This window comes from Scyliorhinus canicula, chromosome 11 (assembly GCF_902713615.1).
Source record: "Scyliorhinus canicula chromosome 11, sScyCan1.1, whole genome shotgun sequence".
NCBI classification, from domain to species: Eukaryota; Metazoa; Chordata; class Chondrichthyes; order Carcharhiniformes; family Scyliorhinidae; genus Scyliorhinus; species Scyliorhinus canicula.
Window position 1 is genome coordinate 139,203,532 of NC_052156.1, and position 13,140 is coordinate 139,216,671.

The 13,140-nt window shown below is 43.3% G+C and overlaps 1 protein-coding gene across 1 annotated transcript in view; it reads right to left on the minus strand.

Moving 5' to 3' along the window:
- The window catches only part of LOC119973419 (guanine nucleotide-binding protein G(i) subunit alpha-1), a 63,386-nt gene that overhangs the window by 16,656 nt on the left and 33,590 nt on the right, over positions 1-13,140 (minus strand). Inside the window, exons 2-3 of the mRNA XM_038811503.1 lie at positions 6,958-7,000; positions 6,704-6,845 (exon numbers count right to left, since the gene is read on the minus strand). Coding sequence (XP_038667431.1) covers positions 6,704-6,845; positions 6,958-7,000 — 185 coding nt within the window. The remainder of the gene's footprint in view (positions 1-6,703; positions 6,846-6,957; positions 7,001-13,140) is intronic.

The following is a 13,140-nucleotide window of genomic DNA, read 5'->3' on the forward strand; positions in this document are numbered from 1 at the left end:
AGGAGCTGGTTCTTCAATCCCAATGCCTGAAGTTCGCCATTTCATCTGGCAAAACAATAAGCCACAAGAATACCCTACCACAAAGAAACTACCACAAAGAACAAACTAACAAGCTCAGAAAGTTTGAAAGAGATGCAAGTTTTAAGGTATACCAAATTCTGATCCCGAATCAGGTTAGGATAGTAAGAATTAGGAATTGAGAAAAAAGGATGTAATCAGGATCAGTTTCAAATGTATTATTGGACAACTTAAGAGGGGAGACAGGATGGGCAGCACGGTAGCACACGTGGCGAGCACTGTGGCTTCAGTGCCAGGGTCCCAGGTTCGATTCCCTGCTGGGTCACTGTCTGTGCGGAGTCTGCACGTTCTCCCCGTATCTGCATGGGTTTCCTCCGTGTGCTCCGGGATCCACAGTCTAAAGATGTGCAGGTTAGGTGAATTGGCCATGCTAAATTGCCCTTAGTGTGGCTAAATTGCCCTTAGTGTCCAAAAAGGTTAGGAGGGGTTATTGGGATAGGATGGAAGTGAGGGCTTAGTTGGATCGGTGCAGACTCGATGGGCCGAATAGCCTCCTTCGGAACTGTATGTTCTAAGTAAGTCTGCAGTCTGTCCGACGTGTAGAACAGAAAGAGAAAATTTACGAAAGGAAAAGTAGGATAAGTATAATAACGCAAGTTGCCCAAGAGCTAGCTTGCTTCGGCATGTCTTAAGTCATTGGTCGACATTTGGGGCAAGGTCATCCAGGTATCTAACCCTATCACACCTAAATCCATAAAACAAATCCAAGTAGAAGTGAACAGGAAAGGAACAACTTCAATGTAATTGAAAAGGCTTGCATTTGTAGATGCTGTGATCCTTTACTATGGTTTAAGATTCAGTGTGGCTGGATTGGGTCCTACTAATAAAACTTGCCATTGCCACTCAAGTTAAAATTGCAAGATTCTGCTGGTTAAGGAAGCCTCATACAGTTATTAGTTGCACAGGCACCAGTAGGCACAATTCAAAAGCATTATTATACCAAAAATTGTTTTTACTATCAAACTAATTAGTGTATGCCAATGGGTAGCACAGTGGTTAGCACTGTTGCTTCATAGCACCGGGGACCAGGATTCGATTTGCAGCTTGGGTCACTGTCTGTGTGGAGTCTGCACGTTTTCCCTGTATCTGTGGGTGTTTCCTCTGGGTGCTCCGGTATCCTCCCACAGTTCAAAAATGTGCAGGTTAGGTGGTTTAGTCACGCTAAATTGACCCATAGTGTCCAAACATTAGGTGGGGTTGCTGGGTGAAGGTGTGGGCTTCAGTAGGGTACTCTTTGAGGGGCAGGTGTAGACTTGATGGGATGAATGGCCTCCTTCTGCACTGTAAATTCTATGATTCTAATTTTATGATTCTATGATACCAGTAAATGTTTCAGGAGAGAAGAGATTTTAAACTAGGTTATTCATAGCCGGAGGAAATGTTTATTTTTGGTGATAAACCCATTTTCATTGTATTTAAAATGTTGCGGGTTGTTTGGGGGTTGGTGGGAGGAAGATGTTGAGGGAGGGAGGGAGAGAGGAATTGTTGACCAGGGGATTGACATTATATTTGTTACCATTGATTATTTAGGTTGGTAGATGTAAATTTGGATGAAAATGTGAAAAAGGAGAAGAATAAAAATATTAAAAACATTTTCATTTGTACTAATAAAACTGTGCCAGATCACAAGGAATAAGTTTTAAAAAGAAGAAAAATGAAGCAATTGTGTTCTATCAAGGTGCCCAACTGCAGTGGCTCACGGAATATTTTACGTGTGATTATCCAAATGACTTTTAATCAGAATCCTAAACTGTAATATACCCAGGGCAATTTCAATGTATCTAAAAACAGAATACTACCCCTCACTGTATCTGACCAAATTATCTGCTATCATTGATAAATAAATAACAACTAATATAACTGTGCAACTCATGAATAAGCACCCTATACTAGTATACAATATGTTCATTTGAATTATGATGCAAGCAATATCATTGTGCATCCAATTAAAGTACTATGTTTAGGTATTGTCATAGCAACGCCAGGTACATTGCAACAAAAGCAGTGTCACTATTCCCTTTGGTGGATAGAAGCACTTTGTTAAGCTCACAGCTTTCTTAATGCAGCCAAGTATCCCAAGACAATTCACAGAGGGGTGAGAAATAATCAGGTCACTGAACAGAAGGCAGAAGAGTCAGGCAAAATGACACACGATAGTGCCAAACAAGTAGCCTTTGAAGACCTTGTTAATGAACAGTTTTAGTTTCTACTGTCCATTGATGTCAATACAAATTTGTTTTGGAGAAGGATTAGCATAACTTGAAAACTCATTTCAGCTCATTGAAAGCCAGTCAAGATTGCCATTGTTATCATGCACACACAAACTTTAGTTATCTGTAATCAAATGTTTTGGTCAGGTAAAATATTACACCCGAGTCATTAGCCCTCAAATGACAGCCATTAAATATTGTTTAAAAATTGCAAATATTATGCTAAATTGAGCCATGTGTATTTCAATAAACTGTTTTCAAGAAATCCAAATATAAAACATGTTGCAACATTAAGTGCTACTTCCTTGTGTCTTATTGAGCTGCTGTATTATAAGCAAACGCATGAATGATAAATTAATATTGGCGTCAGTTCCAGTTTTGAACTCTGTTTGAGCATTAATTTAAAGAGGCAACTCTAAAATACAAAAAAAGGCTACTGCTTCTATAGTAGCCACCTCACTTATGTAATGGGGTTGAGTCCACAGTTTCAGTGGAGCACCTATACATATTTGTTTGAAAATTACAATGTATAACATTTTTCTAGATATAAGGCAGTTAATGATGATCCATGGTGTTAGCCCACATGGGCCAGTTAAGCAGTCAACCCTGCCCTCCATCCAGAGAAACAAGTTTAAAGTGACAGAAAGAACGAGGATAATTTAGATTAGAAAATGAAAATTTAGGAAAAAATGCATTAAGAGTAAATAAGCAAATGTAGCAGCAAATGTATTGGAAAAACGTCATTTGACTATTCCCAAAATCAGACATGCTAGATATTTATCAAATCCTTCCAAGTAAAATGCTAGAGCAATCATTAAAGGCTACGGGTAAAAAGGCCCTTTAAGGATTGTTACATTGACTATGCCGGTTCCACTAGATATGAACTAGTTTTGAAAGGTGAATTAGCTCCACATGAAAGTGTAGCTAGCACATAGCAAAATAAAAACAAAACTTACAGCATAGAAGGCAGTCATTCAATCTGTTAAGCCTCTGGCTGGTCCTTTGAAAGAGCAGTTGTGTTTAGTCTCACATCCCTGCTTTTTGTCCGTAACCAATAAAGGGCGACACAGTAGCACAGTGGTTAGCACTGCTGCTTCACAGCGCCAGGGACACGTGTTTGATTCCGACCTCGGATGACTGTGAAGTTTGCACATTCTCAGTGCCTGCGTGAGTTTTCTGCAGGTGCTCCAGTTTCCTCCCACAGTCCAAAGATGTGCAGATTAGGTGGACTGACCACGCTTAAATTTCCCCGTAGTATCCAATGATTAATAGGGTTGCAGGGTTCGGGGATAGGGTGGGGGACTGGGCCTAGGTAGGGTACTCCTTCGGAGGGTCGAATGGCCTCCTTCTACACTGTAGGTATTCTATGATTCTAAGGCCTTCATTCTCAAGTACTTATTCAACTCCCTTTTAAATTTAGTTATGGAATCCACATTCACCATCTTTCTGGCAACATGTTCCAGATCCTGACAATCCAGTGAAAAATATTCTCCTCCCCCACCATGCAGGTCTTCTGTCAATCATTTAAAATCTTGACCTCTGGATATTTTTTGATTATTGTCTTTATATCTTTCCAGAAGTCTGGTAACTAGATTTGTTCACAGCTGGGACCTAACCAAGTAATTTTTAAGTTTGGTGTTTCACTTCACTCTTATGCCTTTATTTATAAAATATTAAGATATAAAACTATCAAAATGTTTTCTATTCAGAAAAGGTTTTACTTTAATGAAAAAAATAGTAGTTTGCTTTCCTCATGTGATGCTAGTTTGAAATTTAAGTGTTCTAAATCTGGCAGGAACCATGCTCAGTGTCCAATTAGCATGTGCCAAGCATCCGCAGGAGGTAAATGATCTCTGCAGAGTGCAAACAGCAAACGCATTTGGTAGCCATAATGAGGGCCTGTCATCACCTTGAAGAGAATGGGCAGAAGACTGAAGGGCCAACAGCACAAAAGAGAATGATAATCCACCAGAAAGGAAAGCGTGCATGATCTGGTGCAAGATCCCCCAGGACCCGATAATCTTCAATTATAAAACGTTCCAGTGGTTAGCATTGCTGCCTCACGCCGCCGAGGTCCCAGGTTCGATCCCGGCTCTGGGTCATTGTCCGTGTGGAGTTTGCACATTATCCTCGTTTTTAATAAGAACATAAGAACTAGGAGCAGGAGTAGGCCATATGGCCCCTCGAGCCTGCTCCGCCATTCAATGAGATCATGGCTGATCTTTTGTGGACTCAGCTTCACTTTCCGGCCCGAACACCATAACCCTTAATCCCTTTATTCTTCAAAAAACTATCGATCCTCATCTTAAAAATATTTAATGAAGGAGCCTCAACTGCTTCACTGGGCAAGGAATTCCATAGATTCACAACCCTTTGGGTGAAGAAGGTCCTCCTAAACTCAGTCCTAAATCTACTTCCCCTTATTTTGAGGCCATGCCCCCTAGTTCAGCTTTCACCCGCCAGTGGAAACAACCTGCCCGCATCTATCCTATCTATTCCCGTCATAATTTTATATGTTTCTATAAGATCCCCCCTCATCCTTCTAAATTCCAACGAGTACAATCCCAGTCTACTCAACCTCTCCTCGTAATCCAACCCCTTCAGTTCTGGGATTAACCTAGTGAATCTCCTCTGCACACCCTCCAGCGCCAGTACGTCCTTTCGCAGGTAAGGAGACCAAAACTGAACACAATACTCCAGGTGTGGCCTCACTAACACCTTATACAATTGCAGCATAACTCTATGGATTTCGCCCCCAAAACCCAAAGATGTGCAGGATAGGTGGATTGCCCACACTAAATTGTCCCTTAATTAGAAAAAATGAATTGTGTACTCTAAATTTAACAAAAACATTTTAAAATTGTAAAAACTTCCCCTTTGCTTGTTTTGAACATGACAGTTGTGCACTAATACGCACCAGAGTGTGCAGGGTTGCTAACCTCACTTTTGAAAATTGCAGTCCTAACCTCCCCAGCCCATCAACAAGCTCTTCATGGAACTTAATAGGCCATTAAATAAATAAATAAATAAAATAAATAAATAAATAAATAACCTTTAATGTCACAAGTAGGCTTACATTAACACTGCAATGAAGTTAATGTGAAAAGCCCCAGCTGTGAACAAATATAGGTACCAGACTCCTGGAAATATATAAAGACCATAATCAAAAAGTATCCAGAGGCCAAGATTTAAAATGATTGACAGAAGATCTGGATGGTGGGGGGAGGAGAATATAAAGGAGTAGGTTCCCGATTCCCTTCCATCACCCGGAACCACTCCCCGCCAGCACCACCAGCCCACCTTCACTTGGAAAACTAGAGCGTGTCCCAGACGCATCAGGATCCATATCAAGAGATACTGTCGAGAAACCAGGGACCCTGCGCCGGGTGGGAGAATCCCTGGGGGGAGGCGTGAATCCTGCCCCGCCACCCCAACTGCCCTATTAACCTGCGCCGTTTTTGGGGGGCCGGTGGGATTTCCGCCACACCGGTCGGGAGCCGTCCACAGCAGCCCCTCCGGTGATTCCCCGGGTCCCGATGGGCAGAGTGGCCGTCACGTTTTGCCCAGTCCCGCCGTGCATGTGCGGAAATGCGCCGGCTGGTCCGTCCATACGTGAGATCACACTGGGCACTTGCGCCGGCTGGAGCAGCGAGAACGACTCCGGCGGCAACCTAGCCACCTAGGAAGGTGAGAATTCCTGACTTTTGGCGGCCATTGACACCGGAGTCGTTGGCGTCGGTTTTCCTGCTGGTGTGGGAACATAGCCCATTTTTAGAGTATACCGACCCAGATTTTTAAATCCTACCCGCACTTATACCAGGCTCCGCTGGCAATTGAAAATCCGCCCAATGTTTCTTTATATTGAAACTGTAAGACTAATTACATAAGAAACTGAATTAAGCAGAAGAGTTGCTTCATTCATTGCAAATAGGTATTCAACATCAATAAATCAGTATTTCAGTTTCTTCAAAAAAGAGTTTAAAGATGAAAAAGTGCTCATTCATCTCAACACAAATTGGTTTTATTTTGAGAAACAGCAACTTGTGCAAAATGAAATGAACAAAAAATTCATTATATCTTTATTTTTGCTGTGAAGTTAGGTTTGATAAATTAAATTATAAATTAAATTATTTCACCAGTTTGGTCTCGGAATTTTTTTTTTAAGGGAAGACAGCAACCCAGAGGTCCACATCTGGTTTACTCCCATCCTGGTCTACATATGTCTCCTAATTGCCCTCTGAAATGGCCAAGTTACTCAGTTCAAGGGCAACAAATGCTGGTCTCGTGATGCCCACATCTTACGACAGAATTTTAGAAATTCAATTTCTGTAAAACAACATCAGCATTATTCGAATTACAATTAGACAAATATTGAGATTGATATTTTTACAATGTCAATTTTTTGAGATACTTACTGCTCTTGCAGGATCACCAAAGTCTATCTTCAACCTTCCCATTGCCCGAATAATGGCAATAATAGACTGAATGGTGTTGCTGTAGACAACAGCTTTATATTGTTTGCATTCTTCTTCTGAATAACCAGCCTCATGTATAATTCTATAGAGAAAAAATGGTGTAGTAAAATTTACAAAGACAGTCTCTCACAATAGAAGAAGGAAAATTGGACAGTTTCACCCACTTGCCCAGTAAAAAAAAAACTGATGCTTACTTCATCTGTTTAACAATGGTACTTTTGCCAGATTCACCAGCACCTGTAAGAGACAGAAACATCTTCAGTTGCACATTAACATAATGTAAACAATTTCTTTTTTCTTTCCCCTCCCCTACTGTACATCACACAGGTTTTCAACTGTAAGCAGGTGCAAATGAATGGAGATCATCTCAGGGAGTTACTCATGTACAAAAGCATATGCACTAGTACTAAATCAGAGACAGATTAAAATGCAAAGTAGTTTGACTGTGTAAGGAAAAGTAGAAGCTTTGCCGAAAAAGCAAGCTGAAAATGTTGGGAACATTTAACATTTACTGAAAAAAAAGAGTTCAGAATGTTTTATTTTAAATGTTCGTTATTGCCGATAGGCTTGAATGTAGCTCAAGGGTGGGGGACTTCAATGTCCATCACCAAGAGTGGCTCACTAACATCACAATTGACCGAGCCATAAAGGACATAGCTGCCAGACTGGGTCTGTGCCAGGTGGAGAGGGAACCAACAAAAGGGAAAAACATGCTAGATCTCATCCTCACCAACCTGCCTGCTGCAGATGTATCTGTCCATGACGGTATTTGTGGGAATGACCACCACACAGTCCTTGTGGAGTCAAAGTCCCGTCTCTAAATTGAGGGTACCCTCCATCATGTTGTGTGGCACTATCATCGTGCTCAATGGGATAGATTCAGAACAGATCTAGCAACTTAAAACTGGCCATCCACGAGATGCTGTGGGCCATCAGCAGCAGCAGAATTGTGCTCGGCCACAGTCTGTAACCTCCATGAACCGGCATATCCCCACTACCATCAAGCCAGGGGATCAACCTTGGTTCGGTTCAATGAAGAATGTAATAGTGCATGCCTGGAGCAGCACCAGGCATGCAGAAAAGTCAACCTGGCGAAGCTACATCACAGGATTAATTGCATGCCAAACAACACGAGCAGCAAGTGATAGACAGAGCTAAGCAATCTCACAACTAATAGATCAGATCGAAGCTCTGCAGTCCTGCCATATCCAGTCATGAAGCTGGTAGACAATTAAACAACCCACTGAAGGAGGTTGCTTCACAAATATCCCCATCCTCCATGTCAGAGGACATCACCGCAAAAGTTGAGGCTGAGGCATCGCAATGACCTTCAGCCGGAAGCGACAAGTGGATGATCCCTCTCGGTCTCCTCCAGAGGTCTCTCTCTCCCCCCGCCACCACTGGTTAGTTAGAAAGATATTGGTCCTGACAATATTCCAGCACGGTAGCATAGTGGTTAGCACAAATGCTTCACAGCTCCAGGGTCACAGGTTCGAATCCCGGCTTGGGTCACTGTCTGTGTGGAGTTTGCACGTTCTCCCCGTGTGTGTGTGGGTTTCCTCCGGGTGCTCCGGTTTCCTCCCACAGTCCAAAGATGTGCAGGTTAGGTGGATTGGCCATGCTAAATTGCCCTTAGGGTCCAAATTGCCCTTGGTGTTGGGTGGGGTTACTGGGTTATGGGGATAGGGTGGAGGTATGGGTTTGGGTGGGGTGCTCTTTCCAAGAGCCAGTGCAGACTCGATGGGCCGAATGGCCTCCTTCTGCACTGTAAATTCTATGTAAAAATAGTTACGACGACCTGTGCTCCAGAATTTGTCACATCCCTAGCCAATCTGTTCAAGTACAGCTACAACACTGGCATATAACCAGCAATGTGGAATATTGCCCAGGTTTGTCCTGTACACAAGAATCAGAACAAATCCAACCCTGGTAATTACCTACCAGTCTGCCCTCAATCATCAGTAAAGAGATGGAAAGGGTTATCAACAGTGCTATCAAATGACACTTCCTTAGCAATAACCTGCTCACTGACACTCAGTTTGGGTTCCGCTACTGACTCAGCTACTGACCTCATTACAGCCTTGGTTAAAACATGTACAAAAGAGCTGAACTCCAGAGGTGAGGTGAGAGTGACTCCTTGACTTCAATCAAAGGCAGCGTTTGATCAAGAATGACATCAAGGAAACCCAACAAAATGGAGTCAATGGGAACCAGGGGAAAACTCTCCCCTGGTTGGAGTCATACCTGGCGCAAAGGAAGATGATTGTGGTGATTGAAGGCGAGTCATCTCAGTCCCGGAACATCAGTGCAAGGAGTTCCTCAGGTTAGTGTCCTAGCGCCAACCATCTTCAGCTGCTTCATCAATGACGTTCCTTCCAACACAAGGTCAGATGTGGGATGTTTGCTTGTGATTGCACAATATGCAACACCATTTACAACTCCTCAGGCACTGAAGCAGTCAATGTGCAAATGCAGCAAGATCTGGACAATATCCAATATGGGCTGACAAGTGGCAAGTAACATTCACAACACACAAGTGCCAGACAATGACTATTTCCTGGGAGAGAATCAAACCATCACCCTGGCATTCAATGGTATTACCATTACTGAAACCCTCACTAACAAAGTTGTGGGGATTCCCACTGATCAAAAACTGAACTGGACTAGCCACATAAATACTGTGACTACAAGAACAGGTCAGAGGCTAGGGATCCTGTGGCGAGTAACTCACCTCCTCACTCCCCAAAGCCTGTCCAACAACTACAAGGTACAAGTCAGAAGTGTGATGGAATACTGTCCACTTTCTTGGATGAGTGCAGCTCCAACAACAGTCAAAAAGCTCAACACCATCTAAGACAACGCATCCTACTTGACTGGCCTCTTCCACAAACATTCACTCCCTCCACCACCGCGCACAGTAGCAGCAGTGTGTACCATCTGCAAGATGAATGACAGGAAGTCACCAAGACTCCTTCGGCAGCACCTTCCAAGCCCGCAACCACTATCATCTAGGAGGACAAGGGCAGCAGATACATGGGAACACCACCATTTGGAAGTTCCCCTCAAGTCACTCACCTTCCTGACGTTGAAATATATCGCCATTCCTTCACTATTGTTGAGTCAAAGTCCTGGAACTCCCTCCCTAATAACAGTGGGTGTGCCTACATCACATGGACTGCAGCGATTCAAGAAGACAGCTCACCACCGCCTTCTCAAGGATAATTAGGGATGGGCAACAAATGCTGGCCCCTAGCCAGCGAAGCCAACACCCTGTAAAAATATATATTTTTAAACAAGTGGCCAGTTTGCAGTCAGTCATAGCACTCTCTGCTGACTCAGGAATTTATGCTTTCAAGTCCCACTATACACTATAGGTTTCAGCGGCTCACTCTGTAATACTGGGGGAATGCTACACTTTATCTTTCAGATGTTCTCAGTGGTTAAAATATACCATTGCATTATTTTCAACTCTGCCTGCCCACCTCTTAACCAAGATCACTAATGAAACAGATCAGTTCATATAGTGCAGTTTGTGGGGCTTATTGTTCACACACTTGCTGCCCTGTTGTAATATAACACTTTCAGAGACTCCATTAGTGAAAACAAAAAGGATTTGTTAATAAGAATTGTTCAGAAGCCTGCAGCTGCATAGTTATACCCAGGTCCCTAAATGTCTCTTGCCTAACTACCACCTGTTGGTCCCCCAAACCAGGTCATCCTTTTCTGCTGTGTTGCCCTTATAAAGGGACAATTACCACACATGCTGTCTGCAGTATCACAGTGCCAACACTTCATAAGTACTTAATTGACTGTTGAGTGCTTTGATATATCTCAAGGTCATGAAAAACACCACATATATATGAGAGTTTCTTTCTTCAGGATTTCTCTTGAATTTGGGATTGGAGCAAGCATATGATCATCCAGATATTAGTTTTAGCACCCAATTGCACAAGAAAAGAGCTGAAAGCAGGAAGGAACAATGAAACAAACATTCGCTACTGTAATTATGCCCCAATAAAACAATATTTAAACAAAAACAAAATGTGTGCAATATTGTAATACAAAACATTTTCAGCATCACACATGCCCAGGACCTTGAGGAAGCATTAGATACAAAGGCCCATCTACAAAGCTGCCAATTCCAATATTTAGATGTTATTTTTCTTGTTTTCTCTAAATCCCATTTAATGGAAACCTAGGGGACCAAAGAAGTAGCTCTGCCATCTGGCAGTTATAAAAACTAGTACACCAAAGTGCTTGCATCCTCAAACAATGAAGCAATTTTCCCTGCTTTCCATACTATACCGGTCCATTTCTAAATCTAAGTTTGTGTTCATCCCAAATAGATTCCTCGCAGGCCATAGCCTTAAAAAATTGTCAGCTAGCTTTTCTCTGAAGTAAATAATCTGCTGCTCTTAAACCCATCCTTGCAGATCAGATGATAACAAGAAAATGTTCTTTATATGCATTTTTTATAAAGACATTTAGTAGGATGGTTCATAGATACAAAGCTGGCCAAGGACCAAAAACAGAATTCAACGATAACATATTCTTGGGACCAGATGGATATAAATTTGGAGACAGAAAAAGTGATTCCAAGAGAACACAAGATAGCTAAATTGGTCAGATTGGGTGAAAATGAGTACAGAGAACTGAGGGGTGATATATTCTTGGCAAAATAAATAGATGAAATATTCAAAGTGGACCAGTAAAAATAAGAGGGGTTTAGTATCATAAATCTTAAAAAGGAGAAGTTAATAATGATGTTAAAAATTAAGTATGCAATCCTTTATTCTATAAATAGCATTGGTGACTCAAATGCAGATCGTAAGGCTAATGCTGGAAATTGGTTAGGCTGCATTTAGAATGTGGTTAGTTTAGAACACCCTCTTTTAGAAGGATATTAAATGCCATCAAGAGGGTACAGAAAGAAATGTATTAAGTTGAATCAGTTTCAGAAAGGAGAAGAGCAGCTGTAGCCTTTTTATAAAAATTGTCTCAATAACGTTTCCTATTTTAGGGAAATGTTGATAATTATGAAAATTTTAGAAGCAGTAAATAAAGAAATGCCATCAGCTGGTGTATTAGTGGGCAATTAGGAGGGTTTAATTTAAATAAGTTACTGGGTATGAAGTGTTTTGAGGTATCCTGAGAGATAATATACCACATCAATGCAAGCTGTCAAATAGCTTGGCCAAGGCAGCTTCTGAAATCTTTATGCAAGACATGGGGCGGAATTCTGTGCTCCCGCGATAAATCGGGAAGGCCGTCGTGAACTCGGCCGAGTTTCACGACGGCCTTGGAGGCCGCTCCTCGCACCTTATTCACCCCCACCGGGGGGGGCTAGGAACGGCGCTCCATAACTCTCGGTCGCCGGGCCTTGATGTTTGCGTCAAGGCGGCGCGCCAAGAATGACGCGATGGCGGCGCCTAAGTGACGTCAGTCGCACATGCGCATGTTGGCCAGTTCCATGCGCACATGCGCATGTTGGCCCGGCTGACATCACGAAGGCTGCAACCCGCGCATGCGCGGTTGCCGTCTTCCCCTCCGCTGCCCCTCAGGACGTGGCGGCTTGATCTTGCGGGGCGGCGGAGGGGAAAGAGTGCGCCGCTTTGAGACGCCGGCCCGACGATCGGTGGGCACCGATCGCGGGCCAGTCCCCTCCCGAGCACGGCCGTGGTGCTCACTCCCCTCTCCGTCCCCCACAAGCTTCAAACGAGCATTTGGCGCCCATGTTCACGACGGCAGCGACCAGGTGTGGTTGCCGCAGTCGTGAACCGATCGGGAGCGGCAGGCCACTCTGCCCATCCGGGTCGGAGAATCGCCGTGAAAACGGCGAGCGGTGATTCTTCCGAGCTTGGGGGGGGGGGGGGGGGGGGGGGGGGGGGGGGGGGGGGGAAGAGAGAGAGAGAGAGAGAGAGAGAGAGAGAGAGAGAGAGAGAGAGAGAGAGAGAGAGAGAGAGAGAGAGAGAGAGAGAGAGAGAAGAATCACGGGGAGCGCCGGGCGACGTGTCGTGAGTCGCCCGGCCCTCCCGCGATTCTCCCACCCGGCGTGGGGAGCGTAGAATCGCACCCATGGCCTCTGACTCTGGATAAACCATATGTAACTATACTATTTTGCTGCAGCACAAGGTATATTTTCTGTACAATGGCTATTTACTGTGAACTGGAGAAATAAAAATACTTAATTCAGCTGCGTTTTATGCAATTAGATTGATATTCAGTTAGAGCTGCAACAATTGCTATCTTTGTTTCTATTGTCATCATTCAGATTCATTTTTCTATCAGACCACGTGCGGGATCATTCAACATTGCATACACATTCCTAGAGCACCAAATCCTTGTATCATATAAAACATAGTAAAAGTGTTGGGTAC